At 47.3% G+C, this 20898-nt stretch overlaps 1 protein-coding gene across 5 annotated transcripts in view; it reads right to left on the bottom strand.

Moving 5' to 3' along the window:
* Nucleotides 1-20898, bottom strand: part of CEP170B (centrosomal protein 170B) — an 87324-nt gene that overhangs the window by 23824 nt on the left and 42602 nt on the right. For all 5 annotated transcript variants that reach the window (XM_077923481.1, XM_028748755.2, XM_028748991.2 and 2 more), the window contains exons 7-12: nt 14036-14152; nt 13037-13513; nt 10733-11505; nt 9648-9827; nt 7875-8010; nt 4985-6757 (exon numbers count right to left, since the gene is read on the bottom strand). In XM_077923481.1, coding sequence (XP_077779607.1) covers nt 4985-6757; nt 7875-8010; nt 9648-9827; nt 10733-11505; nt 13037-13513; nt 14036-14152 — 3456 coding nt within the window. The remainder of the gene's footprint in view (nt 1-4984; nt 6758-7874; nt 8011-9647; nt 9828-10732; nt 11506-13036; nt 13514-14035; nt 14153-20898) is intronic.

Below are 20898 nucleotides of genomic sequence, written 5' to 3'. Positions count from 1 at the left end.
TTCCACACAGGTTAAGGACTTCCAAGATGGAGAGCAGAAACAGCTGGCTTGTTTACACACTCAGGAAACCCCTGGTCTGTTTACAGAGATCCAGTGTTGTCATCCTTAATCCAGTGGTTCTCAAATTTAGTGATGGGCACAAATGGCATGAAGGGTGGGGAGTAGAGGGGTTGAGGTGCTGGCATCAGGTACATCCAAATACACTTTCCTCCCAATAAACAGATGAAGATGTGTACGAGTGAGTACATTTGGTCCATCTATCTCACGGTTGTCTTCACTGACTGGCAGGGTTTCTGGCAGGGAGTTTCTTCTAGCTCTAACTGAAGAGGCCAGAAATTGAACCTAGGAGATTGAACCTGCAATGCAGATGTTCTACACCACTGGGCTATTTCCCTTCTCGGCAGGTTCCCAACCCCTGATTTAGGCCAGGGTCCCTAAAGCTGGAGCACCATCATACCACTCACGGCCTGCTTACTTACATTCTAAAAAAGCCTTCCTGAACCTGGTACCCTTCAGATGTTTTGGACAACAACTCTCATCAGCCCCAAAGGCATCATAAAATCATAGAATGGCAGAGTTGGAAGGGACCACAAGGATCATCTGGTCCAACCCCTGCAATGCAGGAATCTCAAGTAAAGCATCCATGACAGGCGTCCAACCTCTGCTTAGAAACCTCCAAGGAAGGAGAGTCCACAACCTCCCAAGGGTCGTTGGGTGGCCATCTGTCATGGATGCTTTAGCCGAGATTCCTGCATTGCAGGGGGTTGGACTCGATGACCCTAGGGCTCACTTCCAACTCTACCATCCTATGACTCTGTTCCATAAAAGATCTCCTGATTGAAATTTGCACAATGCTGGCTGGGGTAGCCCAAAATATGTGGAAGGCACCACACTGGAGAAGGTTCTTTCCAATATCATAAGCTGCCTTCCAGCAAGCCAGATCACTGGCCCATCTATTATTGTCAACTCTGACTGGAAACTGCTCTCCCAGGGCTTCAGGAGACAGGGGTCTTTCCTAGCCCTCTTGCTGTGGATAGAACCTGGGACGTTCTGCATGCCAAGCAGGTGCTCTACCACTGAGCTAGGGGCCTTCCCCCTGAACTTCCGCCGCATCTCTTCACACCCAACGAAACAGCCATGCTAAGTTACTATATGTGGTTATTTGCCTTGAGATAGAACAGTGGCAAATTCAGAGGCCTGGTGGTTCCAGAGGGATCTTCCCTTACTTTTGACTTGCTTCATGCACACCATTTAACAGCTCCATGAGTATTAATTGCCTCGGGATTATCGACTGTGTAAACAAGCTCAGCCAAGTGAAAGAGGAAACTTCAACCAGAAGGGCAGCCCCATTTGGAGATTGCTCACATCATGTTCATGGTCATAATTATTTCCATGAGATCCCTGGGTTTGCCCTGCAGCATTTACATGCCGCATTTGGCTGCAGTTTACAGGCAACACCCTTATACACCCAAAACAGATGTTCCTGGTCAAGGGGAGAGAAACCACTCATTTTGTTTCCCTGGAAATTCTTTTCCCGGGCTACGGAAAGATCCTTTTTTCAGCTTCAAAGTTATTGTGCTTTATCAGAGTGCACCAATTCTGATAAGTGATTATCAGCTGCTTTGCGGTGTTTACATTTCTCCATGTTGACTTTTTTCTCTTATCCATTTGCTCACGAGAAAAAAGACACATAACTGGGAAGCTGGAACACTGTCGTCTGGTTTGCACAACACACCACACCAAACCTTGGCTTAGTGCTCTTGCACAGGCTCTGGTAGAGGAGACTGCGACAGCTTTGCTCACCCCTGGTCATTCTGCTGCTGCGCAGAGCCCACAGCATCATATGAAACTGCCTTAAAATGAATCAGACCATTTGAGTCCATCTAGCTCATTATTGTCTACACCAACTGATTTTCCAAGAGCTGAGGCATGGTTCTCTCCTGGCGACGCTGGGATTGAACCAAGGATCTCCTGTGTACAAAGCAGATGTTCTACCCCTGAGAGTGCCTGGAGAGAGCTAATCCACAAGCCTGGCTTTGGAAGGCATGCTAAGGCAAAGCGTGGCATAGCTCAGCACAACAGTGGGACAAGCAGCGAGGAGCAAAGCGGCCACAATCTCCTCTCCCAGACTCTGAGGGTGAGTGTAAACAGTGGGGAACCTCCAGCCCATGAGCCAAATTGGGCCCGCCAGCCCTCCCCATTTGGCCCCAAAGGCTGTTTCAGCCGAACCACGACCAACATGCTCCACCTCTGATATTTTGTATGACATCAGGCATGGGAAAGGTAAGGACGAGGCTTGGCCAAAAGGGGCTTTGCAAGCATGGGTCACTTTGCAAGCCCCATGCTCAGTGCTCCCCAAGTGACAAGCACAGGGCTTGCAAAGCGCTTCTGCACTGCCCCAAAACAAGCCAATTGCCAGTACTTGGGATGTGCTACCCAAAGGGTTTTGCAGGCACAGCCTTTCCGCCAGGGCCTGCCCTTATGTGTCCCACACCTGGCACCATATATGACATGACAACCAAGCATAACGCCTGCACAAGGTCCATAACCCCTGTGGAATTAGTAGGTTAGTCGTGTTAGTTGTATACTGATGCGTAGTAACTCCCAAGGTTAATTTGGCACTAAAACCCGGTTAGCCGTTGGGGCAAAGGAAATGGAAGACAAAACCAATTCATTTGGAACAAGATTAGGCACGGTTAGGATGGGCCGTCGTCTCTCAGCAAACGCGACTCGGCGGTGTTCCTCGAGGGAAGTCATGGCGATTAAACCACTTCAGCTCTGCAGTACCAACAATGCACACCGCGATCCCCGCTTTATTATGCACACAGCACCATTAAATCACAGTGTCATCTGCAAAGTTTAAATCATTGTAGCGGTGAACGGCTTAAGCATTATCCAGCAACAAGCGGCAGCTACTCATAAATTAAAAGGAACTGCATCACCCAGGGCACAGCCGCTAGGAGTGCATCAGGTCAAAGGAACTTCCTGCAATCTCAGTTTGTGCTTGTGCTGAATGAAAAGTAATAGGAATTAACTCCTGGGAAGAGGGGGAGGTCAGTTTGCAGGATGCTGTTGGGAGTCCCATTCCTATCAGCCTCAGTCAGCATGGCCAATGGCCAGGGTTGTTTGAAGCTGTGTCCCGAGAACACCTGGAGGGCCAGACATTCCCCAGCTGTGCTCTACATCAGATGGACTATATTCCCCATGTTCAATGCAGATGGGTGGGGAATTAATGCTGGGCGACTCCTGCAGCTTGCAAATGTGTGACAAGACATATGATTACTAGGGTTATAAACCTTTTTTACAAGCTCGTGTTCCTGTAGATTAGTTAGATGAACTTTCCCCTAAAAACAAAGGAATGAACTGTCATTTCCAAATCTTTTGAAAGGAAAGGTGACCCCGAAATCAATAAATCATTTTTTGTATATGTAACTGTACAATGTATTATGTTATATGTACACAGGAAAAATAGGGCTTGCAAACTTTCTAATACTTGTACAATGTTTTGTACAATGTACATTATTGCTTAGAATCAATCAAGGTTGCAGTTTGCCTTTGTTTCCGTTGCAAGCACCATAAAGTTCCCGCATCACTTTGACTGCACATTCTGCACACTGATTATTTCTTGGTATCTGGAGCATGGATGGCTCCTGCTTCCAGTGATTCTCCAACACAGTTTCAGGAAGTTCCAGGCAGCTGTAAAAGTTCTACACAGTTCCATACACTTATTAAAAGTGCTAATACTAATATGAGTAGTAACGGTTACATATATGGTGAGCCCAACTTTTCATTTTGGGGTGACCCCCCTTTTTTTTTACCACTGAGAAAAATTAGTCCCTTTTTCAGTGTTTCTAAGCAAAAGTTCATCCCTTTATGATACAGGAAATTGGGGGTGGGGGGGAGTCGAAAAGTTATAATCCTAATGATTACATGTATTGTGTCCCACCCACCCAAAACAGACATACGAAACATTTTCCTCTGAAGATCTGACTTTACGTAGAGCGAAAAAAATAACCTACTGAAGATAGCCTTGCGAAAAGAAAGTTCTGCAAAAATTGCTGGTCCACAAGTATTTTACTAGCCTAAGAAATGTTTGTGACTGATTAGCACATTGCTGGCTGAAAAGTTTCAAACTCTAACCTTCCTGCAATTCCACAAGTTCCCCTGTCTGGTTGCCAGGAGAAGATCTGTACTCACCGCAAGCGACGAGGCAAGCCTGACGTAAGAACAAGCAGCTAGTGAGTATTCAGAGGTCACAGAACAATTCAAAGCAAGGGCACTGAGAGTATATAATAATTACCTTATTGCAACAAGCCAAGAGTCCACCCCAGTTCAGCGTTTTCTGTCTATACCACCAGATGATTCAGGAAGCTATCAAACTGGGTTATGCTAGAGAATTACCAGATGTTGGGCTATCAGAGCTTCTGCATTGCAATGGCAGCCAAATTTCGCCACAGATACAAACCAAGGGAGAAGGCAACTCTCTTTGGGTTATAAAATCCCAGCGCTTAATATTTAAAAAGTACAGGGCTCTGTATCTGTTGCAAAGGGCTGCAGATTTATTTCCAAATTGTTTTCTTCTGGCTTGGAATTTTTTTAATGGAAAACACATGTGGAAACACAGGAAGTTGCCTTATAGCATAGTCCAGGGTTTCCCAAACTTGGGTCTCCAGCTGTTTTTGGACTACCAGTTCCCACAATCCCTGGGAGTTGTGGTCCAGAATCATCTGGAAACCCAAGTTTGGGAACCCCTGCGCAGTCGGACTCTTGGGTGCATGTAGTTCAGTAGGGTCTACACTGACTGGCAGCAGCCCTCCGCAGTTTCAGACAGGTGACTTTTCCCCAGCCCTACCTGGAGATGCCGGGGATCAAACCTGGGGACCTTCTGCACACAAAAGAGATGCTCTACCTCCAAGCAATGGCAGAACCAAGCACTCCACACACACACACACACACACACACACACACACACACAGTTACTCACTAGAAGAAGAGGAGTATTTGACACTGCTGGAGCGTGTCCTGCTGAAAGGCTGCTTTGAAGCAGCAACTGCTGCCGCCGTTTTCCTAGCGGCGTTCCTGGCTTCCGACACGGGGGGCTTCCGGGTAGAATAATACGACTCTGCGCTGCGCCCGGAGAACGTCGGCCTGGTTGGCGCGCTCTCCGAGTCGCTCGGCACGGTGAAAGACCCCGCCCGTTTCCTCGGCATGGCCAGGATGTCGAGCCTCGACAGCTTCTTGGCCTCCGCCGGCTGCTTTGAAGGCGCCGCCGTCCCTTCGTGGTGAGGCGTCGCTTTCTCGGTATCGGCGCTCTCGTTGTCCGAGGTGTCCCCCAGCCGGGCCCGGCGAAGTTTGGAGGCTCTGGTGGGCCTCGGCGTAGACAAACTATTGGACCTGGTGAGAACCTGCTGGATCTTTTGCACCGTGGGCGTCACTTTGCTGTGCTCCTCTTTGGTGGACTGCGAGAAGGGCTTTTTCCTGGAGACAGGCCTCGAAGTGGACTGCTCATGGTCAGACGAGGCGATTTCATTTGCCGGCAGATATGGGAGGCTGCTACTTTGTTCATCATCTGTATAGTCCAGGGAGCCCCCGGTCCCTGGGCTACGCTTCACTTGGAAGCGCCTCGCGTTTTCGCCTTTGCTCCCTGCCTCAAGCGCAAGAGTTTTCCGCTTCTCTGAAAGCCTCTCCCTTGCGCTGGGTTGAAGACTCTGATCTTGGGCAGAAGGCGTGGGAGAAGTCTTCTCTTTTTGCGAGGTTGTCACGGGTTTGCCCTTCGGCGAGTGGCTGGGCAAGTTTTTGCCGCTCACCAAGCTGACGGTGCTAGCCGTGTCCACGTCAGATTCTCCGGACAAGGAGTCTTCCAACTGCCCCGGCGAATTCTCCAGAGTGTCGAGCTGGTTGGTTTGGCAGAGTATTTTGGCTTCCAGGGCGGCCAGAGCAGTTTCGGTATCTTTAAGGAGGAGGTGGGTGTCTGGGTTATAGTCCATGCGATTTGCTCGGGTGACATCGAGATCTTTGAGCAGAGGGTGGCTTGAGATATGCGGCAGCCGGTTTTGAGGAACGTTGCTGCTCGATTTCTCTTTGGTAAAGCTTTCCTGCCGGACAAAGGACGACGCTTCTTTCGCAGCCGCGACTTCTTGCTCTGGAAGCGGAAGCCCCTGGTGCAACGAAATCACCATTTTCCCGTTGGAGCTGACGTAGGTATTGCTGACACCTTTGGCCGCCGGCTTCCCACACTTGAAAAGAGCCTCTTCTTTTTCCGCCTGAGTAGGAGAAATGCTGGGAGGAAGTTTCGAAGGAACCCCGACTTCCTCTTCATCGTCGCCAATATAGAAAGATGTCGACAGCGGGTCGCTGGAAGCTCTCAGACCCGAAAGTTTCGGCACCGTGTGCTGGTGGTTTTTGGCTTTCACGTTTTCCGCCTTTCCCTGGTTCTGCTCCAATGTTTTGGTGCTGTTGTGGCTCTTCCTTCGTTTTTCCAAGCCAAATCCGTCGTCAGATTTGCTGGCGTCACTAAGGCTATCGGGATCCAAATCTTCCCGGACCGCCAGTCGGCTGGCAGGATCCACAAACATTTCTGCTACGTGGCTGTTAGCAGCGTTCCTTGGTGAAACGTCGGAATATGCCTCTGGACAAATCAAAATGGTTGGCGTAGGGCTTTCCGGCTTATCACCCGGTGGGAGCTGAGGAAGAAGACGCCTCGTCCGTAACGCCAGGGAGCTCTCAGACTCTGCCACTCTGGGACCGCAGTCCTTTTCTAAGGGGAATGAAAATACATTTACTGAGACTATGCAGAACTAGATAAATTAACAGGAAGGGTTCGAAACCTGTGGGATCAGAGATTCTTAGAAGACTGGAGTAAATATACAAACTATTTGAAAAGTAATTGTAATGAACAGATTACGCTAGTAGGACTGCAAGATGTTTTGTAAGGAGGATTATCTGGAATATTGCAAGAATGACTATGAGGAGAATTATTCGTTAATAATAATTAAGAGTAATAGAGAAATTAAGAAATGCAGAATAAGTGATAAAGAACAAAAAATCATCAGAGGCATTGACAGAAGTCTAAAACATTGTATAAGATAAGAAATTATGTTATATGATTGTTGGAAATGATATGTTAAAAAAAACCCCAGAAAATATATATATAAAAAAAGAAAATACATTTACTGAAGACAACAAAAAAGGAAGTTTAGTAATGATGATGATGATGATATACCACCTTTCATCAAAAGATCTCAGGGCAGTTTACAACATAAAATTACAATATAAAGAACACAAAATGCAGTCATACCTTGGAAGCCGAACGCCTTGGCTCCCGAACAAATTGGCTCCCGAACGACAGAAACCCAGAAGTGAGTGTTCTGGTTTTCAAACAATTTTCAGAAGCCAAACATCCGGTGCAGCTTCTGATTGGCTGCAGGACGCTCCTGCAGCCAATTGGAAGCCGCACTTTGGTTTTCAAACGGACTCCCGGAACGAATTCTGTTCAAAAACCAAGGTACTACTGTACACAATAAAAATAAGAACAAAAACAAACCAATAATCCCCTTGCCCACAACCCATTTAAAAGGGCATTGGATGTCAATCAACCAAAGGTCTGGTTGAAGAAGAATGTTTTCACCTGGCGTCTAAAGGTGTAGAATGAAGGCAACAGCTGAACCCCCCTGGGGAGAGCATTCCACAAACAGGGAGCCACTGCAGAAAAGGCCCGTTCTCGTGTTGCCCCCTACAGACCTCTCAGAATAGAACATTGGGCCTAAGCATCAAGCAGCAGAAAGAGGAAACACGAACCAGGGGCGCTTGTCACCTGTCCCTTTTTAGGTAAAGTCCTTTGGCAATGTGAAAATGACGCCAGGTGCTGTACTTACCTATGCCAGCCTGAGAGAGGGGGCCCTGCAGGTGAGCGTCCCCAACTCCAGGAGCAGATCCTGAGTCTGTATAGCTATCTGCAAGGCTTGCCCATCTCGATACCCATTTCTGACCACCTTGAGATGCCAGAGGTAACTGCAAATAGAGAGAGGAGGGGAAATCCCACACCGTTCATACAAACTCTCACCATAATGCACAGTATTTGGCCATTTTGTTTTTGGCAACATTTGCTACGGCTCAATTCCCAGCAGGAAATGCTATGCTATGCCAATATATAATCCTTAAAGAGAAATGATACCTGGATCCACGAGCCTTCTGTAACCAGAGGGGCGCTATTTGTCTGCTTGGTTTATTTTGAAAAACTCAAAATCACCCTTCATTAAAAAAAGATCCCAGGGCAGTGTACAATTGGATACAACCCATCATTGCCTGAGGATATCCACAGAAAACAAGCATACATTATGGGGCAAGACTCAAGTAATTATTTGCGCTAGCATGAGCTGGCAGAAGTTCTGCTATCACAATGGGGCTTTCCTCCTCCCCGATGTCCCCCTCCAAACTGGCTTGGGGTGGGAGAATGTGCAGAACAGCGCACAGAGGAAGGGGAGGGGAGATTTGGCACACAGAAATTCTTGAGCCAATGGAATGATGCTAATGTGCAATGCTGAATTCAACCCTATGTGGCTACTCAGACGTAAGCAAAATTTGGATCCAACCGGATTATATTCATTTATTTATTTCATTTATTGGAAAAGATCTATACACTGATTAACTCGACAGAAGGCTCTTAGTGGTTTAGGTAGAGCAGGGTTTCCCAAACTTAGATCTGCATCTGTTTTTTGGGTGTATTTTTTTGGACTACAATTCCCATCATCCCTGACCATTGTGGTCCTGCTAGCTAGGGAAGATGAGAGTTGTGGTCTAAAAGCAGCTGGGGAACAAAGTTTGGGAAACCCGGATACAGGGCAATATAAAATACTTGTTGAAAATGCTGATAAAATCAAATTGACATGAAATCATATCAAAATATAAGCAAAATCAATAGCTTTAGAACATAGATACAGATATGTAATCAAATTGCATGCCTGGGCAGGCTTGCTGAACAAAGAAGTTTTTAGCAGGTGCCGAAAGCTAGCTAATTAACTGTTGTTTGGTAATTTTAAATTATGAAGGTTTCGACATGCAGGCAGGACTTGCGTATGCCCTCTGTTCCACCTAGGCTCAGGAAAGCGCTAAACTCTGCTACCCGTATAAATGATGCAAATATATCTGCTTATTTCACATAATTTATTCTGTTCCTGCAAAGCATGGAGAAGAGTAACAAGCTATGAAGGGCACTGAAGTCTTGTTCCCTGATCTCTTCTGCAAAGCCTGCACCATCGCCAAACTGCCTTCGGCGCTTTAGCAAGATTTACAGTTCCATTAGGTTGCAAGCCTGCAGGCAAGGCTTCTGCATTATTCACCGCGCAATACTTGGGAACAAATAGTAATTGTTACTAGCAAAGTCTCGCTCACTTACTTTCACCTGCTAGTCTTTTTCTTGTAACTTGTTTTTAAAAAGTTTGCTTCTATAAGTATTTTTAACAAGTTTTTTTTCTAAATCACTTACTGGTCTTTCGTTTGAGGGCCAGTCAATGAGGTCTACAATTTTGTTCGGTGAATAACAAAACAAAACCTTCATAGGCCACGAGGGCCAGAAATAGGCATGCGAGTTGCCCTCAAGTGCAAGGAAAGTCAAAGTGAGAGCTGGGCCCTTCACACATTCACTGTACCTGCATCTCCGTGTGATGTTCACTGGCAACTTTGGAAGCGATGACCTGCATCATGGTAACCTTGGGGCTTGAGCCATTTTCGCCGATCAAGTGAGCCAGATCCTCCTTCTCACCTTTTATGACGGGCCTGAAGGCAGGGGAAATTCTGGAAAATACCGGAGACTCCAAAACGCCAAACACCTGATAAACCCAAGAGAAGGGGGGGAGGCAGCTTAGAACAGAACAGTGAATATCCTATCCACGAGGTCAACAAGCATTACATTTATGATGCATGATTCATGCGATGGTCACCTCCAGGCTTGACTACTGTAATTCGCTCTACGCGGGGCTGCCCTTGAAGCTGTCCCAGAAACTCCAGAGGGTGCAGAATGCTGCAGTGAGGCTCCTCACGGGGTCTCTGCCATGGGATCGCATTCATCCAGTGCTTTTCCAGCTGCACTGGCTCCAGGTGGAGTACAGGGTCAGGTTCAAGGTGCTGGTTTTGACCTTTAAAGCCCTTCACGGCCTAGGACCCCCGTACCTACGGAACCGCCTCTCCCGGTATGCCCCACGGAGAGCCTCAAGGTCCATAAATAGCAACACGCTAGTGGTCCCGGGCCCTAAGGAAGTTAGATTAGCTTCAACCAGAGCCAGGGCCTTTTCAACTCTGGCGGAATGCTCTGCCTCATGAGACCAGGGCCCTGCAGGATCTGATTTCTTTCCGCAGGGCCTGTAAGTCAGAGTTGTTCCGCCTGGCCTTTGGCTTGGAGCCAATTTGATTCCCTCCCCCTCTTTCTTTTTTCTTTTCATTCTCCTGCGATGAGGCTACATTTTAATAATTTAATGTTTCAATATTTTAATGTCGTATTTTAATTTTGTTTTTAAGTTGTATTCATTCAACTTATTTTTATTATTGCTTGTTAGCCGTCCTGAACCCGGCCTTGGCTGGGGAGGGCGGGGTATAAATAATAATTATTATTGTTGTTGTTGTTGTTGTTATTATTATTACATTTGCCCTGGGCCTTGCTCTGTTTACATCAATTGCTGCAACTATCAAGGGGGCCAAACTACGCAAACTTCAATTTTCCGAAGAACGACAGACTCACCTGATCGATCATTTTCCGAGCCTCTTCGACTTCTTTATCTTGCGACTCTGTCTCAATGGTATACGTGCCTGTTTCACTCAAGCTGTCGTCTTCCTCTTGCTTCCTCGCTTTGACCAACTTAGGATCGGCAGCCACTGGCTCAGGGACTATTTCGGGCGCTGGTGCTGGTGGCGGCGGCGGCGCTACAACCCGCGGGGTGAACGGTGCCGGTGTCGGGGCTGGCTTCTCAACGCTAGCCTTCCCAGCTTGAGAGCTCTCCCTTAAACACTCCGCAGCAAAATCCTGAGCGATCTTCGACTTTCTCCCCACGCTGCCATGATTCTTTCCAGAGGTCCTCGACGACGACGAGGAGCTGATCCTCTCCTCCGTCTTCTCCCGCTTAAAGGATCCGGCTCTGGGGGCTGTGAAAGAGTTGCTTGGCCCCTTGGTTCCCACCGCAGGCAGATGGGATGAGAGGAGAGAGCTCCCCGGTTTCTCCGCGGGGACGGTAATCTTGCGCTTCTCAATCTTGGTCTTCAAGGCGGGGTCCACGTCGTTCTGGTTGGACTGGCCGCTGTGCGTGAAGGACTGCGACCTCTTCTTCCGAGGCGTGTCGTCGTCGAAGAACTCGATGACGAAGGCCTGCTGGTTGTGGAGCATCTCCTGGGGGTCGCGGCGGATCTGGCGCTGGAGACGGGCTTGTTCAGCCAGATGTTCTTTACTAGGTGTCTCATCTTCTTTGGGGGCTACTGGGTCTTCAGAGTCACTCTGAGTTCCATCTTCATGCCTGTTCCCTGCAAAGTGGATGTGCAATTAGAGTTGTCCTGGGACAGAGAGTACTTACTGCTGTGTCACTGCCCCAAACATCAACAGAGGAGCCCATCTAATCTTGCAAGCAGGACCTGGGTGGCCAAAGCACTTTCTCTCCATTTGCAATTCCCAGCAACTGGGATTTGCAGGAATACTGCCTACAGCAGCAGACGCAGAACATAGTCATTGCAGCTATTATCCAATGACAGCTTTATCTTCCATGATTTTTTAAGCCATCCAAGTCGGTGGCCATACCTACATCTTGAGAATGTGAATTCCATGGGTTAACCATGCACATGGTTTATTTCCCTTAGGAAACAGCTTGTTTTTTCTGAGCTTACTCAGTGAACTGTCCCCCATAAGGGCTTCTAATCTTTTCTGGGTGGAGGGATACAAGGAAAGCAACCCTTCCCCTTCCTTGCCAGCCTCCCCACTTCCAAGCAGACCTATGCTTCCAAAGGACAGGCAAACTCCTGGCAGAGAGGACTCGTTGAGACCACAAATGGTCTTGCAGACTTCTGTTTAAAGGTAGACAACATCTGCTGCTGGGGTTCATGGCTTTCTGTGCCTCCCAGTTCATGTTTGTGAGGAGTCACAGGACCATAGCTGTCAACTTACAGATTTGAAAATAAGGGGCCAGCAACCTCGAAAATAAGGGATCAGCAGCCAAAACAAGGGATTTTCCAAGCACAGGTATGTTCGACTTCTGAGCCAAAGGCAGAAAGCCCAGCCAGCAGCCAAACGAAGCCTCAAGCAGTGGTTCCCACAGTGCAGCATCCCGGCAAAGGGGATGCAGCAAGGAAAACCACCGTCACCTCTCCGCTGGGAAGCACTGAGCAAAGGCGAGCCCTCAGGCAATGCAGCTGATTTGATCGGCACAAGGCATGCAAGCTCCACCCCCCAGTCGTTCTTAGACTCCTTATTGGGTGATCAACGCAGCCAAGCAACAAAGTTGGAGCCTCCCTCCTCCCTGGCCGGCAGGGAGGGAGGGAGAGGAGCGGCTTCCTTTGAAACCCGGGAAATTTAAGGGACATCATCAATAAGGGACAGCAGCGGGATATGGTGCTGGGATAAGGGAGTTTCCCACCAAATAAGGGACAGTTGACAGCTATGCACAGGAAACTACAAATCCGATGAACCCTGGCGGGATGATGCTCCCAAGCATGCTCACTAGCATAAGCAGACCTGCAAGATTTTTTGTGCACCCAAAAGCAAGACCACCCTGCTCCAAGAAACTCCTCCCTCGCTTTGGGAAGAGTATCCTTGGAAGGATGGGAGAAATGGAACAGAAAGATGGCTGGTAGCAGGACAAACCCCATGACGAACAAGGGCCTAATGCAGAGAATGAAACTCAAGTTCACAATGTAGCAGGGATTTCCAAACTGTGCAAGTTCACATTCCAAATGTCTGCAATTTCAAATGCGCCCCATCCCTTCAAGGAAGAATAAGGAAGGCATCTATAGCCAACGAACGCCCTGGACCACAGCTAGCAACTCTAGCAACACTGGCATTTACCTTTCAGAGTCCTGACGTGAACTGGGAGGTCGCTTTTCGTACTGTACACGTCCTCTCCCGGGGACGGCCTCCTCATGAGACTCGGGTCGTTCTGCACCAGCCAATCGGCCACTTTGCTCTCGGCCGAGATCATTTCCGCGTGGCCCCCTTCTTTGCCGAGGTTCCTTCTCTGCCTGAGCGAAAATTTGGTGACGTGATCTTTTATCTTTATTTTACCCGGGGTGCAGTCGTCAAACTCTATGGTGAAAGAGGCGTGGCTCTGCACGACGGGCAGCGCCACCGCGTCAACGTCTTTGGTGGGGATTTCGTGGACCTGGGCCTCTGGAGTTTTCACCGGCTGCTGGAATTCTTTCGTCGGGATTTCAAAGTAACTAGGCTCCCTTCGGAAGGCGTAGACAGAATCTCCTTGAGGATCGCTGTAGCCGGTGATGTTCCCATTGATTTCCTCTCCGTGCTGACCTATGTCTTTTGTTCTCTCTGCGGGGTAAAGGGGGAAGTATTATTTATTCTTTTAATTTGAAATCAAAGCTTTTTATTTTTATTTTATTTAATACTTGCCTTCCACTTTTCCAACAACAAACACAGAGCACAAAGCAGCACACAACAATCACAACAGAAGCATTAAAAAAACCCAACAGCAAACATCACAATATCAAAATCAAAGTCTACATAGAAGTTTTGAAAGTTTCTACGAGTTTTAGTCTATTCTATTGCAGTTTTAACTGTCTGTAGGTTTAAAATATGGTTGCAAATCTTTTAGTGACCATTTTATTGCTTTATCTTTTTTGTAAACTGCTTTGAAGTTTACAATCAAACGGTATATAAATTGTATGAAATAAATAAAATGAACCAAACACAGTAGCATACAGTTAAAGCACACAACAGCAGCAAATTACTCAAAATGAATTAATGCAATTCAATAAAGTTACAGTTATGTAAAGTTCCTATTCACACTATTCACCCTTAACTGTTGAAAAGAGAAGCAACAGGTATATTTACCTGGATACGGCTCTTCTTGCCTTCTGTCATCTGCTGACTCCAACTTATTGTTTTCATCATCTTCCCCCCACCATGATGGCTGGCCGTAAAGGGGTGTGCGGTAAGTAGTTGTCGTCTCTGGAGGTAGACAACACACACACACAAAAGGCAGCATTAGTTTGCTGGCAGCTATTGCTATCAAGTTCAAGATGGTGGCAAAGGGACACCTACTCCAAAGGACACCTTTTAGAAAACTAAGGGCAACAATATTTAATGAAAAGTGTTCCATAAACCAACTGCTCACCGCTTAGGCTTCTGAAGTAGTCAGACTGGCTTTTAAATGGTGCTACTTGACGAAATGCAAACCTTGGTTATTTGGAATACCTGGCAAGCTAAATCATGGTTCACTTGAAGACACGTATGTAACTTGATTTTTATTTTTTAAAAAAATCATTGCAAGGCATATACTGAAAACACAGTCAGAAGTCTAAAACGTGGACTATTATTTAACCTGCCTGGAGTGCCTGGAGGCGGTTGGAGGTTGGATGGCGGCTAACAGATTGAGGTTGAATCCTGACAAGACAGAAGTACTGTTTTTGGGGGACAGGACGCGGGCAGGTGTGGAGGATTCCCTGGTCCTGAATGGGGTAACTGTGCCCCTGAAGGACCAGGTGTGCAGCCTGGGAGTCATTCTGGACTCACAGCTGTCCATGGAGGCACAGGTCAAATCTGTGTCCAGGGCAGCTGTTTACCAGCTCCATCTGGTACGTAGGCTGAGACCCTATCTGCCTGCAGACTGTCTCACCAGAGTGGTACATGCTCTGGTTATCTCCCGCTTGGACTACTGCAATGCGCTCTACGTGGGGCTACCTTTGAAGGTGACTCGGAAACTACAACTAATCCAGAATGCGGCAGCTAGACTGGTGACTGGGGGCGGCCGCCGAGACCATATAACACCGGTCTTGAAGGACCTACATTGGCTCCCAGTACGTTTCCGAGCACAATTCAAAGTGTTGGTGCTGACCTTTAAAGCCCTAAACGGCCTCGGTCCAGTATACCTGAAGGAGCGTCTCCACCCCCATCATTCTGCCCGGACGCTGAGGTCCAGCACCGAGGGCCTTCTGGCAGTTCCCTCATTGCGAGAAGCAAAGCTACAGGGAACCAGGCAGAGGGCCTTCTTGGTAGTGGCGCCCGCCCTGTGGAACGCCCTTCCAGCAGATGTCAAAGCGATAAACAACTACCTGACATTCAGAAGACATCTTAAGGCAGCCCTGTTCAGGGAAGTTTTTAACGGGTGATATTTTACTGTATTTGTGGTTTTTATGGAAGCCGCCCAGAGTGGCTGGGGAGGCCCAGCCAGATGGGCGGGGTATAAATAATAAATTATTATTATTATTATTATTATTATTATTATTATTATTATTATTACCTAGACCAACCAAAAAAGTCTCGATTGCCTGCAGAAGTTCTTTATTATTATTCATTAAAACACTACCGGTGAGTTTTAAATGAGTCTCTGCGTCTCTGTACTTCAGCTAATGGTATTTTGCTTGGTCAATTTCTTTGTCAGGGCCAATTGCCAAACTTTGTTAAGCCGGTTCAATAAGGACGCCCCTTCCAAGTCTTTCCAAAACCGGGCTGTTGACAAGTCCTGATGCTAACAATGTATTACCAATAAGAGATTTAAACGAGACAGATATATACAGTGGTACCTCGGGTTAAGAACTTAATTCATTCCAGGGGTCCGTTCTTAACCTGAAACTGTTCTTAACCTGAGGTACCACTTTAGCTAATGGGGCCTCCCGCTGCCACCACGCTGCCAGCGCACGATTTCCGTTCTCATCCTGAGGTAAAGTTCTCAACTCAAGGTACTATTTCTGGGTTAGTGGAGTCTATAAACTGAAGCGTCTATAACCTGAGGTACCACTATAGTTTTAAACCTGCAGAAGGCTTATAAGTATTCTTTTACCCATCCACAGATTTCTTACAGCACAGACAGAGCAATCCTAAGTGGGGTCAGGAGAGGAGTGGCGTGGTAGATCTAGCATCACATCCAAAACCCTGCCAGTTCACACCAGCCAGGGAGATAAGTGGCTTAAACTCAGCACCATGCATGCAAATGGGCACATGGGCACTTAAATAAACAGCTTCAGCTACTGGAGAGCCACTTCCCATGCAGAAATAAGCAAGGGGAACAGGAAATACAGGTTCCTTGGGCTTCCAGTCATCATAACACACCCCACTAAAAATACACACAAGCACTTATTGTCATATTGGGAGAGCCGTGCAGAATCACCTCTGCGTCCCAACAAGCAAAAAGGTACTCTTACAACTGCTTCCTTTGTGTAGCAAATTCAGGCTGCACAAAGACATTCGCTCTGGGTGACTGGCTTCCCTAGTAACCCACCAATCCCTGAACTTTATCTTCAGAAGACCATGGTTGGTTTGCGGGGACCAGCATAAGTGGTTTAAAAGGGGGCTGAAATCTTCAGCACAGGGGTTCTGCTTCAGCCTGACGTGCTCAGTGCCAGATTTACGTATAAGCTAAACAAGCTATAGCTTAGGGCCCCACTCTCTTGGGGGCCCCAAAAAAAATTAAAGGGGAAAAAACTGCATGTACATTTCCAAAATATAAGATAAAAAACAAAATAAAACCTACATACAGTTAGAGCTTAATAATTATTTCACTATTAATATACTTCTTAATTGTATTTCAGTTCAACAATTACTTTGATAAAATACCTATTCTGTTATGTGCAAATGTCTTTAGATACCTATTAGGTCCATAAATTACCATACAGCATATATTCAACACTAAAAACAGAGACAATTTGTTGTTGACAAAGGACAGCTGGACATATAAAGGGCCCCATTACCTTCAATAGCTTAAGGTCTCATCAAAGCTAAATCCAGCCCTGGACATGCTATGTACCCTTTTAAAATTATAATTCACACCCCAAGAGTCGAGGATAAAGCAAGCAAGAACTTGAAACGCATAATTACTGCTCTCTTTCTGGATGCCTCCCCTGAAATCTCTTTCCATGATGTGTACCGACTTGCCCATCCTTCTTCCATCATTATTAATAAAAGCAACGCTTTTTGTAGCACTTTTATCTCACAGAAGACTGCTGTACTCTACTGTTTTGCCATAAATCAGGGATGGGGAAGCTCTGGCCCTCCAGATGTGATCAAGGACGATGGGACTTGCAGTCCGACAACATCTGCTGGGCTCCAGGGTTCCCCATCCTGGTCTTAAACCACTGCTTTGAGGTAGGTCATCATTATACCCATTTCACAGATAGGGAGAGGGCCATTATGCTCATATTCTGCTGGTGGGCTTCCCAGAAGCAGGTGTTTGGCCACCATGAGAACGCCATGCTGGACTAGATAAATCTTTTGGTCCAATCCAACAGGGCTCTTCTTATGGAGACCAGGGGGCAGGGGCCGGAAGGGTCGGGTTAGAAATTACTCTACACTGGGGACAGGCAATATGGTGCCTCCAGATCAGGGGTAGGCAACCTAAGGCACCGGGGGCCGGATGCGGCCCAATCGCCTTCTCAATCCTGCCCGCAGAGAGTCCGGGAATCAGCGTGTTTCTACACGAGTAGAATGTATCCTTTTATTTAAAATGAATCTCTGGGTTATTTGTGGGGCCTGCCTGGTGTTTTGACATGAGTAGAATGTGTGCTTTTATTTAAAATGCATCTCTGGGTTATTTGTGGGGCATAGGAATTCGTTCATATCCTTTTTCAAAATATAGTCCGGCCCCCCACATGGTCTGATGGACAGTGGACCGGCCCACGGTGGGAAAAAGTTGCTGACCCCTGCTCCAGATGTTTGTGAGGAGGAGGAGGAGGAGGAGGAGTTTGGATTTGATACCCCGCTTTATCACTACCCTAAGGAGTCTCAAAGTGGCTAACAACCTCCTTTCCCTTCCTCCCCCACAACAAACACTCTGTGAGGTGAGTGAGGCTGAGAGACTTCAGAGAAGTGTGACTAGCCCAAGGTCACCCAGCAGCTGCATGTGGAGGAGCGGGGAATCGAACCCGGTTCACCAGATTACAAGTCCACTGCTCTTAACCACTACACCACACTGGCTCTCCCTTGTGGACTCCCAACTCCCATCATCCCTGACAACTGACCATGTTAGCTGGAGCTGTTTTTATATTGTGATCCTCGGGTGAACGGTGTTATAGAAATTTTAATAATAACAACAGTTGGTGCTTTTATATTGTAAACCACCCTGTGATCCTCAAATGAAGGGTGGTGTACAAACTGAATGACTGAATGGGCCCATGGGCTAGAGGTTCTCCACTGCTGTGATAAGACCATCAAGTCCAGATTCTAAAACCACCGAATTGCACCACTGCGATAGGGTTTCCGGGAAGTTTCCTATCCCAAGCACTGATCTCACCTGGACCTGCGGAGGCTGCAGCCATGCCCTGGAGCCAAAGGTTACAGCCTAAACCCCCTAACCCACAGCACAGAAGAAGCCTACGTAAAGAGTCAACCGGCAGTGCCTGAAGCTTCAGTGAAAAGTAACTAAACAGCTCTGTCGTCCTAATTGTATTAGAGCCAGTGTCTCCGAGCCTGGCTCGTTAAGCACCCATCCGCCGCCCCAACCCTCTGCCACAACTTTTTATGCCAGCCTGTCCAGATGGCTCCAATTCATTCAGGCACTTTTCTTGGCTCATCAATCCAGCCAGACAGCCGAGGGAGGGCGAAGTGGGGAACAGCATCCCTTTAAATGAGAGGATCGAGGTCACTAGTCTAAATAAATATTGAACTGTTGGGTGGCGGCAGCGATACTACAAACACCACCGACATTTGAGGGCGGAGAGGGAGTGAGAGTGGGATTAACAAGATAAAAATGGGCAAGGAAAAAAGAAGAAAAGAAAAGACCAACAGAGCACCGCCAATCAAAATTATCGAGTTCCAGTAGACTGTATTTAACCCAGCAAAGCATTATGGGAGTTCCAGAACAAGGTGTCATCCATCATGTATACTAATAACAAACTTAATTCTCCAGGAGCCAATTATTAGGTAGCCAAAGAAGGGACAAGAGGATGATGGGGGAGAATCTCAACATTTGCAGAAATACAAGAAAAGTTGGGTGGTAGAATCAAGGCTCGAGAGGGGAGAATCCACAAGACTGTGTGTGTGTTCAGTGGAAAACTGGTGACAGAGGGAGAGATGGAATATACTGGGGGGGGGGAGGCATGACTAGCTCGCACCCTGCAAAATTTGACTGCAGGTCCCATTTGCCATCACTCACAGCTCAAGACACTCATGGACTTCCTCTCCCCATAAGAACCAACCTGGACCCTGCGATCCTCCTCCGTGGCCCTTCTTTGCATGTTTCTCCCACGAGAGGTCTGGAGGGCAGCAATATGAAAACGGGCCTTTTCTGTGGTGGCCCTTTGTTTCTGGAAAGCTCTCTCCGGGGAGGCTTGCCTGGCACCTTCACTAGGAGCCAGGCAACAAGGTTGCTCCACAACCAGGCCTTTGGCAGAGCAAACAATTGGTTTTGTATTGTTGTTCTTATTAGATCAGGAAGTTTTGTATGGGGAAGTTATTGTATTGGGAAGTTTTTAATGTTTGACATTTTATTATGTTTTTATATGCGCTGGAAGCAGCCCCAAGTGGCTGGGGAAACCTAGCCAGATGGGCAGGGAATTAATAACAACAACAACAACAACAACAACAACAACAACAACAACAACAACATACCACTGAGCCATCCCGATTTAAACAGGGCATCCCAGAAATTCAGAAACCATCCTGGCTTCTGAGTGGATCATAGAATGTCCCATCTTTTTGGTCCAGCGCTATGGCGCAAGTCAGCTTGCTCCTGTGAGAGCTCAGGACCAAAAAAATCCTGAGTGCCCCAATTTGGATCACCTGGATGTTGGAGGGTACCTTATTATGATATGCATTCTGTGTTTTCACCTTTTAAATTTATTCTGTAAACCACCCTGTGATCTTCAAATGAAGGACGGTGTATACATTTAATAAATAATAACAATAATCACTGAAGTTAAAGCAGCTTTGTCCCACGAATGAACACTGCTGCCTCACCTGAGCCACAGACGGTTTCCTCCTGGCACTGCCAGCACTGACTGGCAGCATGTCTTGAACCCACCTCCCTCAAGTCACAAGGGGGTGGGGGGCAGAGTCCTTCCCAATCCTGGTTCTCCTGAATTTCCGGGATGCCCTGTTCGGTTCTTTGGATTGAACTCTTTTGTTCAAGCTCATGGGAGAAGGAATTTGAGGGCCAGTGGGAGTCCTGGGGAAAACAGTGCTAACAAATCCATGGTACGAGCTGATTGCAGGAGGGTGACGCAGGGTTAATGCACAAAGGCAGCAAACTGCGGGTTTTGGGACCTGAGTGGGTGACGGCAACCAGAGGGCGCATCACACACTCGAAAGGGCACGACGTGTTGGATGCGCTTTACATCTATGGTGTGCAAGTTCTGCGGAGTTTGGAATTCCCCAGCAGATGTGGCAGAAAGTGGTAAAGAAAGAGAGAGGTGGGGAGGGGGAGCCATTAGCCATAACTGGGACGGGAGGCCAGGAGGCATGTTAGATCAACCCAGCAGTGCGTTAGGAGAAGCAGCGCAGCACCCAACCCCCTCTCTGTCCCACTAAAAAGTCAATAAAAATAAAATGAGCGATGGCAAAGAGGGCACTGCACCAGCTCTCTCCAGACAATGAACTTGAGTGCTGATCTAAAAATACCGTCTGGGCAGATCAGAGAGGAGAGCCAAGCATTGGAATAAGGGCAGTTGTCCCAAGAGACGGCTTTTAATTGATTGTTCCTGCAGCTTTGATCATGGCAGCGGCTCACTCTATTTTCTTTGGAACCAAAATATTTCTGCACGTTT

This window comes from Podarcis muralis, chromosome 1 (assembly GCF_964188315.1).
Source record: "Podarcis muralis chromosome 1, rPodMur119.hap1.1, whole genome shotgun sequence".
NCBI classification, from domain to species: domain Eukaryota; kingdom Metazoa; phylum Chordata; class Lepidosauria; order Squamata; family Lacertidae; genus Podarcis; species Podarcis muralis.
This window is presented reverse-complemented; position numbering and strand designations above follow the sequence as displayed.